This window comes from Leptonychotes weddellii, chromosome 13 (genome assembly GCF_054177405.1).
Source record: "Leptonychotes weddellii isolate Sample4059 chromosome 13, ASM5417740v2, whole genome shotgun sequence".
NCBI classification, from domain to species: domain Eukaryota; kingdom Metazoa; phylum Chordata; class Mammalia; order Carnivora; family Phocidae; genus Leptonychotes; species Leptonychotes weddellii.
The window spans coordinates 2668860-2690868 of NC_138381.1; the positions used below are offsets into that span (position 1 = coordinate 2668860).

A 22009-nucleotide genomic window follows, 5' to 3' on the forward strand; every position below is an offset into this window, starting at 1 on the left:
CAGGGCCGCGGGCTGGCTCGGTGCTTCTCTGTGGTGACCTGGGGTTCATCAGACACGTAGTGGGGACCCTCACGAAGGAAAGGGGTGCCCGGGGCTGAGAGCTATGGGCTCCTGGTCTGAAGAAGCGCCTGGTTCCTCAGCTGCTCCCCTGTCCCCTCCTTCAGCGTCAGATTGTCCGCGTCCCTCGTTCCGAACGGTCCTCCCAGAGTCAGACGGCCATTGTCCATGTCCCTTGTTCCGAACGGTCCTCCGGGAGTCCGACGGCCGTTGTCCGTGTCCCTCGTTCCGAACGGTCCTCCGGGAGTCAGATGGCCATTGGGAAGGAGGGCCTCGTTTTTCTCACGACAGGTTTCCTGTGACACCAGCTTTGTCCCCGCCCCCATCGATGGCTTCAGTGACCGAGTGCAGGTCGCAGGCGTCTCATGATTTAGTGTCTTGGTCAGAGGTATTGGAAGTTCTGCTGTGATGTTTTATAATCCTTTCTGGGAGCATAAAATGTGGGGACTTGGACAGATGTGCTTTGAAACCCCCACAGATGTACAGTGTCAAGTTACATTGTCCTCTCTTTCAACTTTGGGATTCGACTCATAGGCTCTGGCATGTGTTTTCATAAATCCGTATTCCTTTAATACAGGAAAAACTAGGGCCCCCAGCCCCTGGAGTTTCTCTCTTTGAACATTTGAAAGTGACTTTGACATTCTGAGCATCAGTGGGAATTGAACAAAGGCCACGAGTTTTCTGCACGTTTAGTCCCAGGTTAAGTGCCCTTTAATCAGCAGAGATTCCCGGGGCTGCTCAGTGTGCCTTCCGGGGAACAGGACATGATATTCAGGACAGGCAGACATCCCCAAAGTGGATCACGTGTTAGCATTTTGGTGCTGACAGGAATCTGAACATTTATCCCTCCTGCGTCGTCTTATCTCCTCACCCATCCTGCTCATCACTACGTACTGGTCACCTGTTTTATGTGGGACATAATCCTTTAAAATTGCATAGGAGTGGCTCATTAACTACCTACTAATTGAAACGGCACATTGGTTACTCTGCTCCTTCTGATCTCTGTCAAAATGCATTCTGTGAAGGATGCCTTCCTGCTTCCATGAAGATCCCTTTGGAATACATTTAAAAAAAAATACCAATTTGATGGGATTCCTGAGCCTTAACTCCAGAAAATATACTTAGAAAATTTTTAAAGAACATTTTTTGTAAATAGATACCTACATTCCACTGCAAATGTTTAAGTCTGTAAATATTCTTAAATGAAGACCAGCGATATTGGGCCTTGCCATAAGTGGGCACCTGACATTTTAACCCATTGCATCGGTGACAGGTGGCATTCACTGTCGTGTCCACGATGTGAACTTGTGTTCTGTAGTTTGGAAAGTGTTGAGATATCCAGAAACATTTGTACACCTTCCAGATGTTGAGCTCACTATACCCAAAGTCATCAGTGCAAATAAATGTAAAATGGAGTTTCTCTCAAGTTGTGTTGAATCCCCTTGGGGTGTAGTCTGGTCTCGCTCTGCAGAGGCTTTAGCATGTCAGTCTGAAGGGCATGGAGCCCCGCTCCCACCTGCCACTGATGCCCTCCATGCAGCCTGGTTTGGGAAGAGGCGGGCCTCCCTGTGCCAGGGCATCTGGGCACACCCAGGCTGCCTCTCTTGCGGGAGCACTGCAGGCGGGAACTCCAGGGGCAGAGAGTTCAGGGTCTCCATCCCGGGCATCCCTCCGGGGAAAGGTGGGGATGAGTGGCCTCACTTACCCTTCCTTCTCATGCCTCTGAAGGGAAACTTCAGTTGTCAAGCCTTTTGGACTGTAACAGTGGACCTTAAGAGAGAGAGTCATTAGGGACCGTTCTGGATCCGTCTGAAGTCGACCTATAGCCCGGACATTTCTGGGGCAGCCACAGGATCCCCCGGGCAAAGTAAGCCATTTTCAGGCCCAGCCTTGTGTGACCACGGGCTGCCTCTCAGCTACTCTGGGTCTCCTTGCCTTACGTCCCCGGGACCCCTAACCGTGACTGCATTTAGAGAGTTCCCTGAGAGTCGTGGGAAGCCTTGTGCTAGTGCAGAGCAGGTATTTCTTGGTGTTTGGTATAACTAGTTACCCTCTGTTAACGAGTAACTGCGTAGTTACAGGCAACTAGATTTTATTTCTCCTGACGATCTACTGAGTTAATCAACTGAAGAAACCAACCCCACCCCAGATACCGTCCTTTTGCCCTTAAATCTGGCCCACTGTTGAGAGCGTTGTGGGGAGCAGCCCTGTTGTGTCCCGAGGACCCGCGCACCCTGCGCGCGGGGCCACAGTGCCTTGGGTGTGCTACTGTGTCTCGTTCTGTCCTGATGAGAAATGGTAACGTCACGTTTTACATTCTGATCCTCCAGGGGGAAAGCCACTCCGCTTCTGCTTTTCTGAAGAGGTGGCATCAACTGTGCTCTCCAATGGAGACCAGAGTCACGCGCCTGGGAGTAACGTGTCAGCCACAGGCCCCGGGGAGCCCAGAGCGGGGAGCGCAGCTTCCGTGTCCGTGCTCGAAAACAGGAGCCGAGATGCTTCCAAGAGAGCAGAGCCGCCCAGGTTTTCCGTGGACATCAAGACGCCTGCATTTCACCCGAAGCAGGAGGTCTCCATCTCCAGGGACACCGCAGACTTCCCTTCACATTCGGTTCAGACTTTTCCGGAAGGAGCGGGCCTGCAGCTCTTGTCCGCGAGCCCGGCTCACCCCCTGAAGGAGAAGCTATCTGATTTGCACACGAGGGAGCACGCTGTGGGGGGAAGGAAGGTGCCGGCCCCAGACCTGGTCCCGCTGGACCTCAGCGAGCGGTCGAGCCGGGATGACCCCAGCCACAAGGAACTGGCCTCGTCCCTGCAGGCTGCACTGGCCGTTCACCCCTGTCCTTACTGCAGCCACAAGACGTACTACCCTGAGGTCCTGTGGATGCATAAGCGGATCTGGCACAGGGTCAGCTGCAACTCCATGGCCCCCCAGTGGATTCAGCCCAACGGTTACAAAAGCATCAGAAACAACTTGGTTTTCCTTGCCCGGAGCGGACGCACGGGCCCCCCGCCTGCCCTCGGGGGCAAAGAGTGCCAGCCTCTGCCCATCGCTCGGTTCACGCGCACTCAGGTGCCGGGAGGGGCGCCGGGGCCCAAAGGCAGCCCCTCGCCCCTGGGCGTGACCCCGAAAGCCACTAGCGTGCCGAAGAGCAAGGAGAGCCATTCCGGGGGCCCCTGTGCGCTTTGGGTGGCCGGCCCCGACGGGCCCCGGCAGACCAAACCTGGCCATGGCCCTGAGCCGCACGGCGGCCCCACGCAGCTGCCCCTGCCGAAGCCCAGGCAGGAGGCCAGCCCCAGACCGGGGCCCGCGGCAGGCGGCGGTGGCTTCAGCCGAAGTGCCACCCCCACGCCCTCCGTCATTGCCCGGGCAGGCACCCAGCCCCCGACCAGTAGCAGGCCAGGGGACAAGTACGTCACGCCTCCGGCGGGGACCAGCCTCGGCCCCCCAAATAAGCACAGTGCCCCGGACCCCCTAAAAGCCAAATTCAGCCCCCAGCCTCAGGGTCAGCCACAGGTGAAAGGCGACGGGGGCCCCCCTCTACCTCCCCGCGAGCCCCCCTCCAAGGCTGGCCCCGAGCTGCGGCCGCTGGCTAGCTGTGGAGCGGGCCCCAGGGGGCACGCAGCCCTGCAGGCCCAGCCCGCCCTGCACACCAGCAAGCCCGCGTCTGACGGCCACGAGAAGCGGCTGGACATCCTCAATATCTTCAAGACGTACATTCCAAAGGACTTTGCTTCTCTCTACCAGAGCTGGGGTGCCAACGGTCCTGCACTAGAGCACAGAGGTAAGACGAGCGGGCCCCTCCCTGCCCGCCCACGTGAGCGCGGGCGTGATCGTCCTTGGCGGGCCGCACGGAGGAGCCTCTCCTCCGGGGGTCGGGCGGCTGCCTGCCCCATGGCTGTGCGTCCGAACGCAGAACAGAGAGGGTGGGGCAGATGCACCCCTCTCCGGCCCCCACAGCTCTGCCTTCTAGGGCGCAGGTGCCTGGTGCCGGGGGCATGAAGCTGCCGGCCCCGCGGGGGCTTCCCTCCTGGTGATGTTAATTCAGACGTTGCTGAAATTTGACAGGAGCAGGCAGCCTTGATGCCTCTCATGTCCTTTGTCTTTTTGTTTTTATTTTTTATTTTTTAAGGAAGCTCTTTGCCCAGCATGGGACTCGAACTCGTGACCCCGTGATCAGGCTCTACCGACTGAGCCAGCCGGGTGCCTCTTCCTTTGTCATTTTAAACATAGAATCAGTAGATGTTCATTGTCCCTTTTCTCTCAAAAGGCAGGAATGGTTATTTGAAGCGACTGTTTTATTTTTGTACATATGTAATTTAAAAATACATAGTTCACTGGCATTAGTAAGCAAACCGTGCGGAGTATGAATGTACCATACAAAGTTTGGGGGACTGGCTTGTGCCACATTCCAGAAAAGATAGCCTTTAGTGGCCATTTTCCTTTCCTGCCAGCGTCTGGGTATTGACGCCTTGTCGTGAGCATGATGAGGAACTGCCAGGGACGGCACACGCCGGGTAGGATGCCCTCGTCCTTGAGCGTGAATCGTGGGTAGCTCTCCCTTAAGGGAACATTAGGAGATCTAAGGATTTGCTATTAACCAAAACCAGGCATATGAAAGCCCCGATGGAGCTGTGTCTCTCTGTTCATTACCCTTCTTTGAACTGAATTGTTCATCATGCCCCTGTCATTAAAGTAAGTTATCATCAAAAATGACCTTTGAGATCCGGCCCCTCACATTCCAGCAAGTTGGAAGCACTTTGGGGAACATAGTTCAAGGTTTGGTGGAAGTGGGTGAACAGTGTGTGAGATGTGCAGTGGCCGTGGGTGCCTAGCGAGAAGGCGGGTCTCTCCCTGAGTTCCCCGCTGCCTCTGGGGACTTGGGCACCTGCCCGGATCCACGGGCACGCTGGGGCCGTCCTGGCATGGTGAGCGGCGCCTTTGGCTCATGAGGAAACACTAAGGTGTTTTTCGACTAGGAAAACACTCGGGGGTGCCACGGTCTTGGAGATTTTGCCAGTGGGGTCCTTATTCAAGGTTGGCGTCTTTTTCTCCTCGCTCAGAGCCAGGGCTTCTTGTGAACTTTCTAGAAGGAAGCAAAGGCGCGGATGCCCGGAGGTCGTTGAGACACACCGTACGCCGAGGTGCTTGCACGGCACAGCGAGCACCCTTGTGTCTGCGACTCTCATCCCTTCGGGCACAGGTGCTCCATGCCGGGGTGGAGCTGGGCACGCGCCCCTCGCAGGTGGCAGAACCCAACTGGTGCGTGGCTTCGCGTTTTTGCATTTTCAGATTTCAGTTACATTAAGTGAGCTTTGCACCTTCTCAGGGACGTTCTCCAATCACGCAGATTATTTGCTGTGAAACGGAAAAACGATCTATCGGCTGACCTTTAGACCTGATGGCAGATCCATCTCTTTAGGTTTGGGTTGTCTTGGCTGCAAAAGCCGAGACGTTGTAGGCGCCCAGTGGGCGAGTTTCAGTGGGTGCCCGTGTGCCTGGCGGCCGTGACCCTCTCTGTCCGCTCCTTCCGGTGACCGTGGCCTCGGGCGCCCTGAGCTAGGGGCTCGCCTCGCTGTGTCAGTGGCTTCTGCCCAGCGCCCAGACCTGGGGCGCATCACGCAGAGCGCACCGGCCGGTTCCCACCTGTGAGTGGCTTTCCCTTCGTGCTGCCGTGGGTCGGTGCTGTCTTTGCTTTTCCCCCCAAAAAAGGAGAAGTGAGTCTCAAGGTAAGGTTTTGACAATTTCAGATGACAGATAAGAAGTACACGGTAGCCTGAAATGTTGTCCTTTTCCTTAAAAATTTTAAATGGTCTCAGGGTTTTGTGTGTGTGTTTTTAAGAGAGGTTATGTATTTTTCTTTTAAATGTGAGAAATGCTAAATCGTCCGTAATGCATGTGTTCTCCTCTTGGGTTATTGGCTCTGCCCGTGTATACACTGAAATACAGCTAGGTGTATTTAAGAGTGTTTAGGCTGTTTAAGTTCGTGCATACTTGGGTTTCTTAAGGGGAGTGTTCTAAACTTTTCAGCTGTGATACACTATTAAGTGCATTTCTAGAAACCATGGTTTCCCGGGTTTAGGGAAGAAGGGATCAGTTTGTCTAGGTCCCTCGGCTGGTGTCCGTGTGGTGGCCGCATGGTTGGATGGGATGCTCCCCTGCATGGCCCTTCCCTCTGCGGCTCCCCTTGGGCTCTGGTCTTGACTTTGGGGCCAGGCCTGGGCTCTCTCGCAGGAAGGTCTGTTGACTCTCCGAACGCCTTGGCTGGTCTGCGCCCTGCTCACGTGTCCCATCTGTAGCCACCGGGCCCTTGCCGGTTCCTTTCTCCTTCTTGGAATGTTTACTTACGGCTCTTCAAGTGTTGTAGTGGAAGGAAATCCAGCAGGTTTGGGGCCTGAGTGTCTGAGAGGTGAGTGGAGTATTAATGTTTGCTGTTGTAGAGGCTCTGCTTCCACTTTTGCAGCCTGGGAAGTATGAGCAGCTCCCCAAATCGTTGCCACTGACGCATTTCTGAATGTGCCGGTGACTCAGATTCCTAAGGTTTTTGTCTTCCACTGGCTGCCGTGCATCCATAGCCTTTGTGTACTCCACAGTTGATGTTTGCGTCACGAATCTAGGAAGTTAAGTTCATCTCTAGTCCGGGTCATGTTTTTGGCCTTACTCTACGAGTCTGTCCATGCTGTTCGGCTCTCATTCTGTGGTCTGGTGCATTGGCTGTGGGCCTCCTCTCTGGGGGTGTCCCCTGCGGAGTAAAGGTCTCAACTCCTCCACACAGGCCTCGGGGGAACGTGCCGCCCAGCATCAGCTTGCAGTGGGGGAGGCAGAAGTCTGCACAAGAGAATCTTCCAAGAAGAGTAGCCATCTGTTTACATGAGGAACATTTGCGGGGGGCCATGTGACTCTGATTTCAGGGCCTGTGATTGTTCACACAGAAGCCCTGGTTTCTGGAGGTGCCTCTGAGGCATTGGGTCTTTCCCGACGTGAGGGCGGAGAATTCTCAGAGGTCTTTTCCCCACGTGTGTTTTGACGGATTGATGTTGGTGTGGAAGCCTGCCAAGAGAGAAAGGATGTTCTGGGGCGTGACCACCGTCTCTTGCTGGAGGGACTCAGACTACAGCCCTTAAAGCCCTGGGGTTTCTCTGCATGGCTGGTGAGTCTGGAAACTTCTATCCATAGAGTAGGACTGTCCTGTTGATGGAATAGTAATAAAATAACACATTACCTATGTTTTCAGACTTCGTGCTCAGCCTATGTTAGGTGAGAATATGGATTTTAGAATAAAAACTTGAAGATGATAGGAGGAGATTATTCTAGATAGAGTAAGACATAAGGTCTCTGTTGTTGGGACTTGACAAAGTCACTTCTACCAAGGACACATTGATTCTGATGATGATGAGGGGTGCGTGCTTCCTTTGCTTGGTTCTGTGTGGAGTCCCGCAGAAGGTGTCCAGGCTCCTTTCCCCCTTGCAGATGGCATGTATGTTGCAGCGTGATCGGGTTAAATTAACGTCGCAGGGCTCAGGAGCAGAGTCTGCGCCTGCCTCTGGAAGGCTCTCCCCTGCCTTTCACTCGGCCTCCTTTCCCACACAACTCTAGTTTCTAGGTCAGAGTGTTAGAGCTCTTTGCTCACCAGGCAGTCTTCAATTCAAATGAAGTTTATAACCTTTTTGATTAGCTCAGAATTTTGGAGGAGCTTGGGCACAATATTATTGACCATGAAGGGCAAGGATCTTTTCTTAAAAAGTAAAGAGGAAATGATATGGCAAAACACACGCGAGACAGTGTGTGTGTGTGTGTGTGTGTGTGTGTGTGTGCGCGCGCGCGCGCACACGCTGATGCATCCTTAATTCAAGGAAATACGGTCGGCTGACCAGAAGTGCTGGGTTTTTCTGTGCCACTTGGATGGGAGATGGGCAGCTGATAGAGTTCCTTACAAAAAAGTCCTGAAACGATGTAGTGTGGGAGGACGCAAACCCCACGCTGCTTCTCATGATCCTTAGCAGGTATCCGGTGTAGGCATCGTTAGAATCCACATGGGCGAGCCGTCCCCTTACACCCAGGAGAATCCGCACGACCAAAGTGATCGCCAGGGAAGGTTCTCGTAGGATGAGACGGGGTTGTTTCTCTAAGACCCATGTTCAAGGCTTGCCCCGTGAGAAATGGGACAAGGTCTGCCTTAACAGCGCACACGTTTTTGAGGATTATGTCCATAACGTTGTCTGCAGTGCAGAAGCGATTCTGTGTTCTTTTGATCTGTGGATGCGCTGTGAATTCAGACAAGAATTTGGTTTCAGCTGATTTGATGGAGACCATTTGTCATCCTTTCCATTTGCCTTTTACATTCAAATATCAGATGTTAGGGGCAGACACACTCAGCTCCGTGAGCATGATTTAAAAAAATGTGTTACTCCGGGCAGAACTTTTTCTGGTTGGTTTTTTTGTGTTGTGTTTCCGTCGAGTTACCGTTGAGCCCAGCAGCGAGAATGGGGCTCAGGGGGAGGCCCTCTGGGGCCACTCCCCTGATGTGAGCATTGGCCTTTCTTCAGAGGGACGCAGTTGAGGGCCGTCTACACCCCCGTTCTCACAGAAGGGAACATGGGGCCAGGGCCTATGCCCAGCCCGATTCCCAGGTGTCCCGTCTGTGTCCCGGAGGGCATGCGGGCACACAGGTAAGGGGCCAGGCGGGCGGTGTCAGTGGCGTGGTGGGGACAGGTGGCCAGGCCGCAGCGTCCCCGTCCCTGCCCCTGGCCGTGTCCGCGGTACCACCCCGATCTCCAGGCAGTGGATGGTGGGAGGGCGTCCAGTTGCCCTGAGGCCCCGCACCCCCTGGGGCCGCGGTATGGGTTTCAGGTCCCGTGGTTTGTGTTCCCTCGCCGTCCTGCGTACACCGGCTGTCGGCAGAGCCTGGGGCACGGCTGCTAGTCATGTCCCATCACACCGTTAGACAGACTAATGATGTTTTCCTCTCGCCCCCACCCCTGCCCCACCTGCACACCACCCACGGCCACCGCTGCCCAGGGACGCTCCGGACGCAGGCCCGCCAAGGAGACTTCGTCTGCGTGGAGTGTGGGAAGCGTTTCCACCAGTCCAGCCGCCTCAGGGCCCACACGCGGGCCCACACAGGTACCCCGCCCGCCACTGGGCCCGGGCCAGCCGCGGACCCCGGGGGGGCACCTGGGAGCCCAGCCACCTCGGCCTTGGCTGCATCCCCAGCCACTGGCACGCGAGCCCCCGGCCTGGGAGGCCTCACGCACCAGACTCTCCCGCCCGGCCCCCAGAATGGTCACCGTGTGGTTTAAGTTGAGATAAGCCTGTTTGCAAATGTCCCCTTAAGAGAGTCGAGGCCTCAGCAATGACTATGTTAATGCGTCCCGCTGCCCCCAGCACGCACGCACCTAAGTCACCGAGCCCCCGTCAGTGTGACACACGGCGCGGGGTCTCTCCTCCTGGCGCTGTGCACCCGTAGTCTGTGTGCCCCTGCACTGGTCAGTGCCAGTGGCAGGAGCCCTGGGCCTGTGTGTGCCGAGCTTGCCCGCGACTGTGGGGGCCGAGAGCCGTGCATGGGGACCCCGCGGCCCGTGGGAGGAGGGCGCCGGAGGGCTCTGTGTGGGAGTGTGGAGGGTGCGGGCAGCAAGCCAATGTGATGCAGACGACAGAGGCCAAATGGTAAGTAAGGCAGGAGGAGGGCCCCCCTCCACAGACACTGATAATTAGCGTTGTCAGTGATGGCTTTCTCCAGCAGCGAGGTCTGCATTAGAGAGCCGTGGCCCAGGCAGCTCCATCCCGTCTCTGAAGGCGAGTGTTGAAGCAAATTGGTCTTTACGGCCCCAGGCTAGGGCAAGTGCTTTATCTGTAAGGGCCTCGCTTCCTGCGCCAGACGAAGCTGGTGCGCTCCTGTTCCCACCATGGCCTTGGAGTCTAATGACCCCTGGGGCGCTGAAGCCCACGTCACCTCCGCAGATGCCCCCAAACAAGTAGGCCTTCCGGTTAACTGGATGTCGGGTTTTAATGTGGTTGCTGGGAAGAGGCGTGCCCTGATGCTCAGCACGAAAGCACCCAGTGGTTTTCTTTTTGCCAAAAGTGTCAGTCACTGCGTTGCTTTGATGTAGACCCAGCCCTTCAGGACAGTCTGGGGGCAATCGGCAAACCCCGACGGCCGTCGCGGCCCTGAGTTACGAGGACGCGGCAGGTGCACGCAGCTGCTGTTGGTCCTGCTGGGGGCGAGGCGACTGAGAGTCCTGCTTTTCTACCCAAGGTGTCTTTGCACAAGCTTGTTCGAGGACCAGTTTCGCCAGCTTCTTCTGTAGCATGGCGTGTTGGTATTCCTCCGTGAGAAGCGCCGGGCTGTGTGTGGTGCTCCACAGCTCTGTCCGCTCCTCGATCTGGTTCCCTGCCTGACACGCTCGGCCAGCACAGTCGCCGTGCGTGGGTACTCGTGTGCACGCCTGCCTCACGCGTGTGGCCTTCGCGTGTTCACTGCTCTGTCCACACGACGTGGCTGCGCTCTTGCACACGCTGATGGAGGGATTCGGTGTGAGCTCCTCAGTCGCGAGGCACACGCCGTCCCCAGTGGCCTTGCAAGTTGTCCTGGGCTAAGAGCTCTCCCCGCTTCTGTCCCCTCACAGATTGGCACTCCACCCCTCCTCCCAAGGGCATTTTCCGTTGACATTCTGGCTTTCTGATGGGCTTCCATAGCTGCACGCTCTCCCCTTTATAGAGGAAGAGGCATCTCTTTGCCTCCAGAGCAAGCATCCAGGCCCCGTGGCTGGGTCAGCACAAGCTCGTGGGTCCTGTCCCGATCAACGTAACCATCCGCGGGACTCTGGGCTGTTGAGGGTGGTGAGGGTGATGGAGGCTCCACGGGAAGCACAAGAGCCCTCCTGGTCTGTTTCTCTAGAAGAGAAGGTTCACGGTGAAGCCCCAGTGAAACGGCCACTGCCACGCAAGGGTGGACCTTAGCACGGACGTGGCCTCCCCAGCGCTTTGTGCTTGTGTTTTATTGCAATTTTAGAATTCTTTTTTGTTGCTAAAAAGGCCTTTCTTCGTATGTCATGGACTAAATGCCTTGTCGTGTGTTACAGTTTTTCAGGAAGTGATTTGTCTCTCTCAATAAAACCGATAGTTTTAGAATAGAAAGAAGTTACTTCACAATGCCGTGACGGTTTCTGAAATAAGTAACATCTCTCCGAATGTGGAATTAAAAGATCTCCAAACACATGTGACCTCAGCTCAAATTAGGTAGCCCTCTCCTTTTTCACAGAAATAAACCCCCTTGCAAAAAGAGCCCCCACGATGTGTTTGCGGGACGTGGTAACAAGAGGTCGCGCCCTGATCGGAGAACACACGTTGAGATTACAACTGGAGTCAGTGCAAAGTGTTTGTGGTGCGTAGGCGACCCGTTAAATCTGCCTAAGACATGGCTTTTTGACGAGAGTGTTTGGTGGGGTGGGAAACGCCAGGCAGATCCACAAAGAGCTCCACGAGATTCTTCAGGAACACACGTCGGGTCTGTTTCCTATGCTATGCATTCATTCTACTCGGTCTCTTTAAAATGTTCCTGTCACAGGGAGAAGTAGGTCAACAAGGCACATCACTAAGACTGCATTTTAAGTTATTTCTGTGTCACTTGTAGGTATGCTGGGAATTCATAAGACTCGATACTCATCCTTGATTATGATCGAGAAAAGATGTATTTATATTTTTGTCTTTGTCTCCGTGAACGCAAGTTCTGCAGTTCTGTACTTATTACCACCTGACCTGTTGACTTCATGTTTACAGGGATGCATGTTACGTGCTCTAAGTGGTTGTTCCCTCTTGGTGCAGGGCCCGCAGTGGGTCAGCTGTCTTTCTGTCCAGCCTTGGGACAGCGCTCGCCCAGGCCTGTGACCCTGATGTTGCACTGGATTGATCCGCCCCTCCCACTGTGGCCGCTAGTTTGCTTAATTCCACATTTGAGATCGTGGCCCCTGGTAGTACTTTCTGTCCTTTGTTACATTTAAAATAGCTTTTTTTTTTTAAAGATTTTATTTATTAGAGAGAGAGAGAGCGAGAGCGAGCGGGCCACACAAGCAGGGCAGGAGGGGCAGAGGGAGAGGGAGAAGCAGACCCCCCACTGAGCAGGGAGCCGGATGCGGGACTCGATCCCAGGACCCCGGGATCGTGACCTGAGCCGAAGGCACGCTTCACTGACTGAGCCACCTAGGCGCCCCTAAAGTAGCTTTTGCTGATGAATCAGTGAATGTTCTGGTTCTCTAAGAAGATCCCATTTCTTTAGCATACTCTGGAATTTAAGAATCCCCAAGGAGGTATGTCTGCCAAGATAATTGAAAGCCAGTCACAGGTATAGGCTTAAATCTTGGTATTTTTCTTATCTTGTAGTTCTCAATGTTGCTGTGTTAGATTTAGGGTATGACACATATCCATGGAACAATTCTGTGGTTATTTATCTGGAGTGGGAGTCATGCTGCTCACCAGCATGTTCTTCCTCATGTTTTGGTGTGCTTTACTAACATTAAATAATTAATATTTAAGTCAGATCCTTTTCTTGGGAACTTTAGAAGCTGCAGATCATGGGCTTTTTTTTTTTTTTAAATCATATAACATATTCATGCAGAAATTATTTGATGTGATGGACCATTTGAAGTTAATGGACTTTACAGATATTCATAATGGAAATTCAGTTTTATATATTTTTTTTAAAGATTTTTTTTTATATATTTATTTATTCATGAGAGACAGAGAGAGAAGCAGAGGGAGAAGCAGGCTCCCAAGGAGCAGGGAGCCCGATGCGGGACTCGATCCCAGGACCCTGGGATCATGACCTGAGCCGAAGGCAGACGCTTAACCATCTGAGCCACCCAGGCGCCCGGAAATTCAGTTTTAAAATAAACATTGATTCAGTCATTAATAGTATTTGTTGAGCACCTACCATGTGCCAGGCTCTGTAATTCTAGGGAGACAAGCAGAGTACTGGGTATTTATTTTTCCCGCTCTGCTGTTTCTTTAGGTCCAGGGGGCGGTTCAGACAAGGAAACAGAGCAGAACAGCACAGCGGTGATGGTCCAGGTGGCCATACGGTGAGGGTCCTGGGACCTGGACGTGGGCATTTAGGAGACCAGGGGGCCGTTGTGGGGGCCGGCATGGTGCTCCCTGCAGGAGCCCACCCAGGGGTGGAAGTGCATGTTCCCGTGGAGGAGGAGCGGAGCAGAGTTCGGCGGCGCTGGGGGATGGAGAGCCTCCTGAGGGCAGCGGAGAGCCCTGAGCCGGGGAGGGCGTCATCGGTGTCCTGTCTTTAGAAGGAGTGTTGGGCTTGATGATGTAAAGATGGGTTAGGGCGGTCCAGACAGGTGGCTGAGCACCGCTTTGGCAGTGCTTGGGGTAATCCGCGAGAGACTTGGGGGCCCAGGTTAGGGTGGGGCTGGCGGAGAGCAGGTGTTTGGGCACAGGAGGTGGGGTGTGAGGGAGGGGAGGAGATTGAGTTGACCCCAGTTTTGGCTGCAAGCACCAGCTCTCAGGAGGAGGCCTGCCCTGAGCCCGGAACTTGGCAGGACGAGCAGGGCAAACACGGGTTCCTGATCCCATCTGAGCTGCGTTTGGGGGTGCGTCCTGGGGATCCAACTAGGAGTGTCCCAACAGGAAAGTGAATATGTGGGTTTGAAGTGGAGAAGAACAGGAGGTGACGTGTGTTTAATAGCTTCCAACATGGAAATCTAGTCGCACTGAGCGAATTCTACTTTCGGAGAACTAAGTGATATAAACTGTTGAGATCTTGGGGTCCTGAGTAGAGGCTCTGCTCTGACTGTCCCCCACCCCCGGGCGTGTGGCTTCACGCAGGTTCCCAGGTCTGTGGACTCCGCGCGCGACCGCTGTCCGTCGTGACCGCAGGGGACTCGGGCGCGCGCACACGTGGACGCCGCTGCTCGCAGACTGAGCTGGGGAACCGGCCCTAACGGCCGTTCTCTTTCCTCGGCCTCTCCCGGCTTGGTCAGAACCCGGCAGCGTGCTTGCAGAGGCTCTCGTTTTACGGACGAGTTGTTCCTTAGAGGGAGGATGTGTCGTTTGAGAAAAGTATTGTCGCCGAGACGCCGGGCCCCGGGTCGCAGCTCTGGGCGCGGCAGACCTCAAGCAGCCAGGCAGGCGCCGTGCCCCACCTGCAGCCACATTGCAGCTGCCCTTACTTTGCTGGAGTGGTACCCGGATTTTCTGTGCTAGCTGAGTCGGACAGGTCACGATGTCCTGGGGCTCCGAGTGAAACAGGCCATCAGGCACGGCGTCCGGGTCCACGAGACAAAATGGGTCTGATTCCGTTGGGTCAGAATGAACAGAAACTTTGAGGAGAAGTGAAATGATTCTCTTTTGATGTGTTTTTTGGCAGCACTCTCTTTTCCGTGCGTACACTGGTCAACGGGCATTCCTCCCACAGGTGGAGTGGACAGGATCGCTGAACCCTTGCAAGTTATGGATGTGGATTCAGTAGTAGAGTTTCTAGAAGGAGGCTCATGGCCACCGTGTCTGTTCGGCAGGCATTTACTCTCGCAGGGCTTGGGTGCTGGAGGGGAGGGTCCGTCCTCACGAGTGAGGTATGACCACGCTGTGGGCGCATCGTCCCCACCCTCAGGAATAAAGGCCCCGCTGTTTGTGCTTCTTGTAATATGCACTGAATTCCAATCATGAGGGTAGCTAATATTTGAAGCAAAATTCTAAATGAGAGGAGGGCTTCATGCATATTGTCATTTCAAGATGCTTTGTCATAGATTTAGCATGACTGAGTAAATGTTTAATTTCTAGTAATCACCAGTATTCATCATTAGAAAGAATATTTTTTAAAAATAATAGGCTGAGGTATAGGTATCATTGTCCTATGGATGTTAGGGGGGGAAAACTAGGAGGTTTTTTGTGTGTCTGTTGTGAAGAAATTGTTTTTTTCTGTTATGTGGTTAAACATTAGAAATTAAAATAATATTTAGAACCAAGGAAAATGAACCCTCTCTCCCTGCAACCCCCTGGTTTTTGGATTTAAAAGACCAGACTGACTTTTGCTGAAATAGGAAATCTGGTGTTTCCAGTGTGTTTAGACTCCTTGCCAAAATTTAAAGACTATGATTGATAGTTTATTTCTTATTATTCTAAATGGTATTTTAAAATAGTTAAGCCAGAGAAATAATTCCATTAATCAAAATAAGGGGAAATGAGAAAATAAATGGGACCCTAATCTGTCTCCTGTTTAGCTGTGGATATTATAATGCAGATGATGGAGAAATCACATAGCGGGCGTACTTGAATACATGTACAGTCAGATTTCGGATCATTGTTAGATTCTTAGCATCATAGATCAGATTTCAAAATCCAGCTCGGGTGTCTAAACGGCTTTCATATTCACAAAACCAAACAAACATCTTAAAACACATTATCCATTTTTCTCTTAAGTCAAACGTACTGTGAAAAGTTGTGAACAGGTTGAGTGATTCGTGTAAAGTGACACGCGGTCACGTGAGCCGCCACTCACCCGCGGCTCAGCGAGGAGAGGTCGTGGTCAGGAAGGGGCTGCGTGCAGTATTGTTAGGCAGTGAGTGCCACACACGTGTGCCAGATGCTAGTCATGTACCCCTCCATCTGAAGGCTGAGAGGTCCGTGTGTGTCCTGGGAGGGGTTTATGTCATCGGCCCCCCAACACGTGAGTACCTATGCATCCCCTTACCTTATAAAGACAAAAGGGAAAAAAGTAGACCTCACGAAGTTCCAGAAGTCCATATCCATTTCTAGAACATTGAAATGCGTTAAGGAAGATAATTATTTCTTTCAGCATTACTGAAAAGCCCACAATTCACACAGCAGCAAAAAAAAAAAAAAAAAAAAAGCCAAATTTTCCAGAAACGTGTTTTTTTGTTTTTTTTTTTTTTAAAGATTTTATTTATTTATTTGAGAGAGAGAGAATGAGAGAGAGCAAGCACATGAGAGGGGGGAGGGTCAGAGGGAGAAGCAGACTCCCCGCCGAGCAGGGAGCCTGATGCGGGACTCAATCCAGGGACTCCAGGATCATGACCTGAGCCGAAGGCAGTCGCTTAACCAACTGAGCCACCCAGGCGCCCCAGAAACGTGTTTCTCTGAGTACTCTGTCTTGTAGGGGGGAGAAAGCAACCTGCGTGTGCTCAAAATACTGTGTGCACTTAAGTATTTCTGGAACTCCTTTCTTCCGTGACTACATTTCCCCTTTGCCTGATTTCTCAGATGAATTTCTTTCATTTCCTAAAAAGCCTGTAGGACAGCTGTATTGAGTAATAAAATGTGGTCCCAATGAATCAGTAAGTCAGAATGACTTCCTTAGAGAACAAGATGCTATTTGAACATATCCCTTCGATTTTAAAGCATATTTTTGCATCTCTGTGTCTAGATTTATGGACTAAATTTAACAACCTGGTTATTAGGGTTACCAGATTTTGCAGCCCTTCTGAAACATTTTTAAAACTTTCTGAGCTTTGCAATTTAAAACTTCTGTCCTTTATGGAGGAGGCCTGTCCTCCTGTTACCTCTCTATTGGTGTTTTTTTTTTATCTGCCCCGTGCAAGTTTGTGTATCCTGGTCCCAAGGAAGAGAGGTCCAGGTGACTGTTGGGGGTGCAGTCCGAGTTGTGTGTACAGAATCCACACTGTTTAGAATCGCCTGCAAGTTTGTTTGCTACGTACAGTTACTTTGTAGAGACTTCCAAGGCCATTCATGTAACAACTAACAATAACTCTCATTTTTCTCTTGGCAAGCACAAAGGCCATTTTCCTTCCTCGAATGTATCTAGAAGCAGTTCTGAAAGCACCCTGTTGATGAATGTCTCCGTGGTGTGATGTCGCGGTGCAAAAAATGTAAAACCTCGCTCTCAGCTTACTGCAGGAAATTCACCATCTACTTGATGTCAGATAAACTTCTGCTTGTTCCACTGTGCCCGCCATCAACCCCCCCTCCCCCAGAATTTTTGTCCAGTATCTTACTGGACCTCCTTCAGTGTTGATTACTGGATGTCCTGAATGTAGGGCTAGTTTTAAATAGGAGCTTTCTGAAACTATTAACTAAAAAGAAGCACTTAATTCATGATGTCAACCAGACCCCCCCACCCCTGATTTCTAGGGTTCCTAGAGGCATAGCTGGAAACCAGTTAGAATTGTACGAGTGCTGTGGTTTATGTATGCATGTTAATTTCAAGCGATCGGTCTCACTTCATCAAGACTTTAGCTGAAGGTTAATGCAGTTTAGTAAGATTAATCTTGCCCTGTTGTTTTTGTCCTCAGATCGTAAACTCCATTGTTCAAATAGTGATGCTTCAAATGTCATTTGAGAGCCTTCTCTAAAAGCTACAGGCTCACATTTATTCCCATTTTTATCTTGCAGTGCACTTGACTTTAGAATACCCTTTCTGTTTTTCGAACCTGGTAATTATTTATGGAAATTGATAAAAGCACTCTCGATTCTGACAGACCTATGTGAGAGCTGTCCTTTTCTTATTGTGTTTGTATGACCCCCAAATTCAGCCTTGTTTTGAAACTATCATTCACCTGTAAATCTGCTTTGTACTACAAAAGTCTGCTTTTTTGGGAATCCTCCCCCAATTCCATCTTGCCACCCTTTGACCTTCAGAGCCGGTTCAGACACTATTATTTGCCATTCTTGTATGTGAAACAAGAGAAGTCTAAGAATCCTCTCTGAATCTCTGGAAATGATTGTCTAAGGCTGCCTCGTAAGGCAGGAAGGCCCATTTAAAATCTCTCCTGCTCGAGCACAGTGACCACTGAAGTCAGGGGTCTTCACCGGCCTGATGGGGTTGCTGCCTGAAGGTCATTGTTTGTGTTCTTGGGTGTTGATAAGGAAATTAATAGGAAAAATGCACTTAGACTCCAAAAGGCAGAAATGAGCTTTTCTGTTGTCTGCTTTTTCTCATCCAGGGGAGAGACCATTCTAACCCAGATACCGTCCTGACAGTGCCTCTCAGAAAGGGAACCTAGAGACTCACTTCCAGCGTACCCCGGTGCCCCACGACAGCCGTGCGCAGCCCCCCCGTGGACGTCCCAGCAGTGACCCCAGCCACCCCGTGGAAGAGCAGCTGCAGGACTCCCGACCGGACACCTCCGATCCTGGAGCCCTGTGCTGGAGTGGAGACTGAAGGGAGATGCTTCTCCTCCTTGTGAAACGTTTCAGAATAAATGAAGATGGTCTACTCTAGAATCCCATGTAGATATTCTCTATGCATCTATGTGCTCATCCACCATAGTCCCCTATTTTCTTACAATAAACAGTGGTGTTGGCAGGCACAGGAGAGCACAGGCATCTGTGTTGTTTGAGACACGTTTGAGACACTGGAGAGAGATTCTTGCGCGTGTCCGAGAGCCTGAAGAGCCGAGCGCCGTGCGGGAGCCGCCGACGCTCCGGAGGACTGTCGGGTAATGTCAGGACACGCGGTGGTGGAGCTGAGGTTGGCAGAGTATTAATACCACAGCCTCTCTGTGTCGTAGGGGGTCTTTAAGATAGTCCGTATGAGAGCGGAAGGAGGTAGCGTCGGGCACTGTGGAAAGCAGGCTCGCTGGCGCGGGGCCGCGGCCAGGTCCTAACTGTCTGGGGTGGCCTTCGGGGGCCGTGGGCATTTCCCGTTTGCTCTTTCCGTCCTTCCCATCATCTGTGCTCAGCGAGCCCACAGAGGAAACACGTCTATGGGAGTGCTTATATTCTGTTTCGGAAAAGAGCTAGTTGAACACTAAGACAAGCAGGCTTCTTTGTTTATTCTCAGGACCTTTTTGTAACAGGGCTACATTCTGCAAACTGCTCACCAAGGAAGACTGCCCGTAAATTCTCTAGCCACCGAACCCTCCTGGTCTAGACCCATTTTAGTGATGGCGGGAGAATCCCTGAGCAGGTCTGGGGGCCCTGGTGCTCTGGAACCCTCTGCTCCCCCTCTCCCCCACTTCCATCCGTCCCTCCACCAGCCCAGCAAGTAGATGTCTTTTCTTCTGGGGCCTGGGGACCTCCGCAGGATGAGTACCTTCATTCCCAGAGCGTGGGGGTCCCCAGGCCCCTGGGTGGGGGCGGCTTTATATACCTCTTCCTCAGTCCCGTAAATGCAAGTTTTTATGGTGGGGGTTAAGGCCCATAACAAAGGATCTTAAACCGTGCAGTGTACGCAGTTAAAATTGTATTCCACAGATATAAATATTTTCTTTTCCTATTACCGTGACACTATGTGTGATGGTAATATTTCTGAGAGTTTCAGATTTTTGCACATATGATTTTATGCATTATCAAAAGTTACTGCTGCCTTGAATGAAAATGTTCTGTGAAATTTTTTGCAAAAGCTTTACTAGGTTTTTTTTAATTGTGAAATTTTGTAAAGGCAGGAAATGGATTAAAACGAGCATGCTAAATATATTTTTCAAAAAAGCAATAATTTTACATGTACAGAAATTATCCTAACCTTTAATACTGGTGAGAGCGACAGTTTACTTAATACAGTAATGGATTAGTGCAGTTTTTTGTAGAAAATGGGCTTCTGATACAAAGATTTGTTTAAACACGTGCGCACGCACACACACACAAACCCTAAAGTGTGGTTTTCCTGTTCTAATGATTTGTTGAATTATTATTATATTATTATTATTGTTAATGTTGTTATTAGTTAATGTCTGGTTCTGGATTCTACTTGTTACTGAATTTAAATTACTTGAGGTTCCAGTTACGTGGCAACACTTGCAAACAATGCGATGTAACTGACCAGCTTCTCCATAAATATGGATGTGCACACACATATGTATACGTATGTGTGTGTATGTGACGTCTTTCCTTATTTTTTCCTGATACTCTTACACCAGATATGTACCAGAATGATCTGTTGTGTCGGTGTAATTAGGAATGTCATGCAGATTCTATCGAGCAGCTGTAATTGACTGTTCTGTATTTTGAGCAAAGTTGCAGAGACACATTCCTCTGTTCACCTTAGAAATCAGAATGCCTTTCTGTTGACTTACGTTTGATCACTTTGATAGTTTCCCCAAAGTAATAACTTCCGCATTTCATTTTCTGGGCTGAAAGTGAATAGTGACAGTTCAGGAATGCATAGGGGCTACTGATCTGGTCCTGTCTTTCTCTGTGATCTAGCGATTAAAAGCAGTTCTGTACCCAAAGTGACACGGAGGTGTCGTGTCCATTCTTCCTGTTTCGGAAGCGGCACCCGGGAGCCCCGCCGGCAGTCGGAGCTGCCTGGTGGCAAGAGGGGGGCGCGCTGGGGGTCCCATGGGCCGAGCGCGCAGCCCGAGTCCGCTTACGGAAGCGTGTGCCGTGCAGAGTGCAGAAGTAGGTTTGCACGTAACTGAGCAGATGGAGGAGGACCCTCCGAGGACGCCACCCTCCAAGACCTGCCGTTCTCGGGCCTGACTGTGGTTTCTTTCTCCCACTGGCCATCAGTATTGTTGGGTTTGTTAATGCGTTGATGTCCGTTTGTATTTAATATGATTTGTGTTTTCTTATTTATTTAGCCAATATGTTTTGATTCGCTTTTTTCGAATGATAATTCCCGCACGATCTCTCCTGTAAGTCATCTTCTGACTGTTACAGACTCTTTCTGCTACCTCTACCAACCTGCTGTTTCCTCGTTTCTTGACAGGATTTTTACAGTGTTGGCGTCTAATGTAACTTAGACAATAAAGGGTTTGGTTGTCTACACTGCAGCTTCTCCGGGTATCTCCCCGCCCCGCCTGCGCTCCTGGCGCAGCTTCGTTGGTCTGGCTCTCCTCCTTGCCCTCTCCTCCTCCCGGCTCACGTCTCTTCCTCGTTGTCCAAGTCAAATAACACAGAAATAATAGCTTATAGGAATCTTTCAGGTTATTCACTCATATTCCTTAATTTGAAGAATGAACATTTAAATTCTCTGAAAAATCAGCTGGTAAGCCTCTTCCCTGGGACACACTCAGCCCTTCTGCCACTTTCCTGCCTGCTTTGGGAGGGTCTCTTGGCGTCTCAGATGGATACATTTCACGTTGGTCAAAACACAGTCCAGATCTTCAAGGCACGTGGATTTTGCCTTTCCAGTTTTGAAAAGTATTAAATGCTTTGAGAGGTCCCTCCGATACGTACTTATTTTTGAAACCAAGAAAGACACTGGTTTCCTGAAATGCACGTGCCCCAGGAAATTGCTCTGGTTAATAATTACGCGTGGCCGCAGGGTCAGGTGAAGATGTGGAGTTTGCCCGGTGTGTCGAGAGCCATCTTCAGACTTGGCCGCTCTGTCACGGGTTATGTAACGTTACAGAAACATCTAGATAAGGGCACACGCACACATAGATTGAGTAATTGAGTACTGCTTTAGGATGGATGTAGTGTTGAGTGCAGCAAGTAAGAGGTGCCGTCTCTCTCGGTGCCTCCCAGGGAGCTGCTCGTTCTTCCCCCTGAGAGAGTGAGAGCGAGTGAGAGCGCTCATAGCCCATGGGATGAGTGTCCCCTGTGCCCCTGGATCACCAAGGGACTACACGTGTCAGTCTGTGTCCAAAAGACACTGCACCTCCTGGATTCTCGTGGCCAGAGTCCCTTTACCAACACTCCTGCTTTAAAGCAAAATACGATCACCCCCCAAACCCCGAGAGGTTTCAGTGATGTACAAACAAGAGGGACTGTATTTGTCTAACTTTTCCTTCCCACTTTCTAGACGAAGTAGCATATGCTGTTTTACTGCTTTTAACTTTGGTGAGTTCTAAGTGCAGAGCGTTTTGTTCACTGAGAAAAAGAAAAATCACCGGCCAGGACTCCCAGCGGTGGTGTAAGTGCATTCCCAGGCCCCCGCACGCCCATGTCATGGGACCGAGGGAAGATGTTCATTCTTCACCAACTTTGCTAATTATACTTCGAGGCAGTAAAATGCAAAAGACCATAGAATTTGTATTTCTTTTTTTTTTAAATACAATTTATAACATTATATTTTGTACTCTT

The 22009-nt window shown here is 51.3% G+C and overlaps 1 protein-coding gene across 7 annotated transcripts in view; it reads left to right on the forward strand.

Annotated features, from left to right (window-relative positions):
- ZNF516 (zinc finger protein 516) overlaps positions 1-20211 on the forward strand; it is a 116696-nt gene extending 96485 nt beyond the window's left edge. For 5 of the 7 annotated variants that reach the window (XM_081800996.1, XM_081800998.1, XM_081800994.1 and 2 more), the window contains 3 exons: positions 2388-3842; positions 9077-9181; positions 17986-20211. In XM_081800996.1, the coding sequence (XP_081657122.1) occupies positions 2388-3842; positions 9077-9181; positions 17986-18002 (1577 nt within the window). In that variant the 3' untranslated portion in view covers positions 18003-20211. Of the gene's footprint in view, positions 1-2387; positions 3843-9076; positions 9182-9964; positions 10033-17985 lie in introns of all 7 variants that reach the window. The other 2 variants (XM_081801000.1, XM_081800999.1) reach the window with 2 other exon arrangements.
- Positions 20212-22009: the final 1798 nt, after the last annotated feature.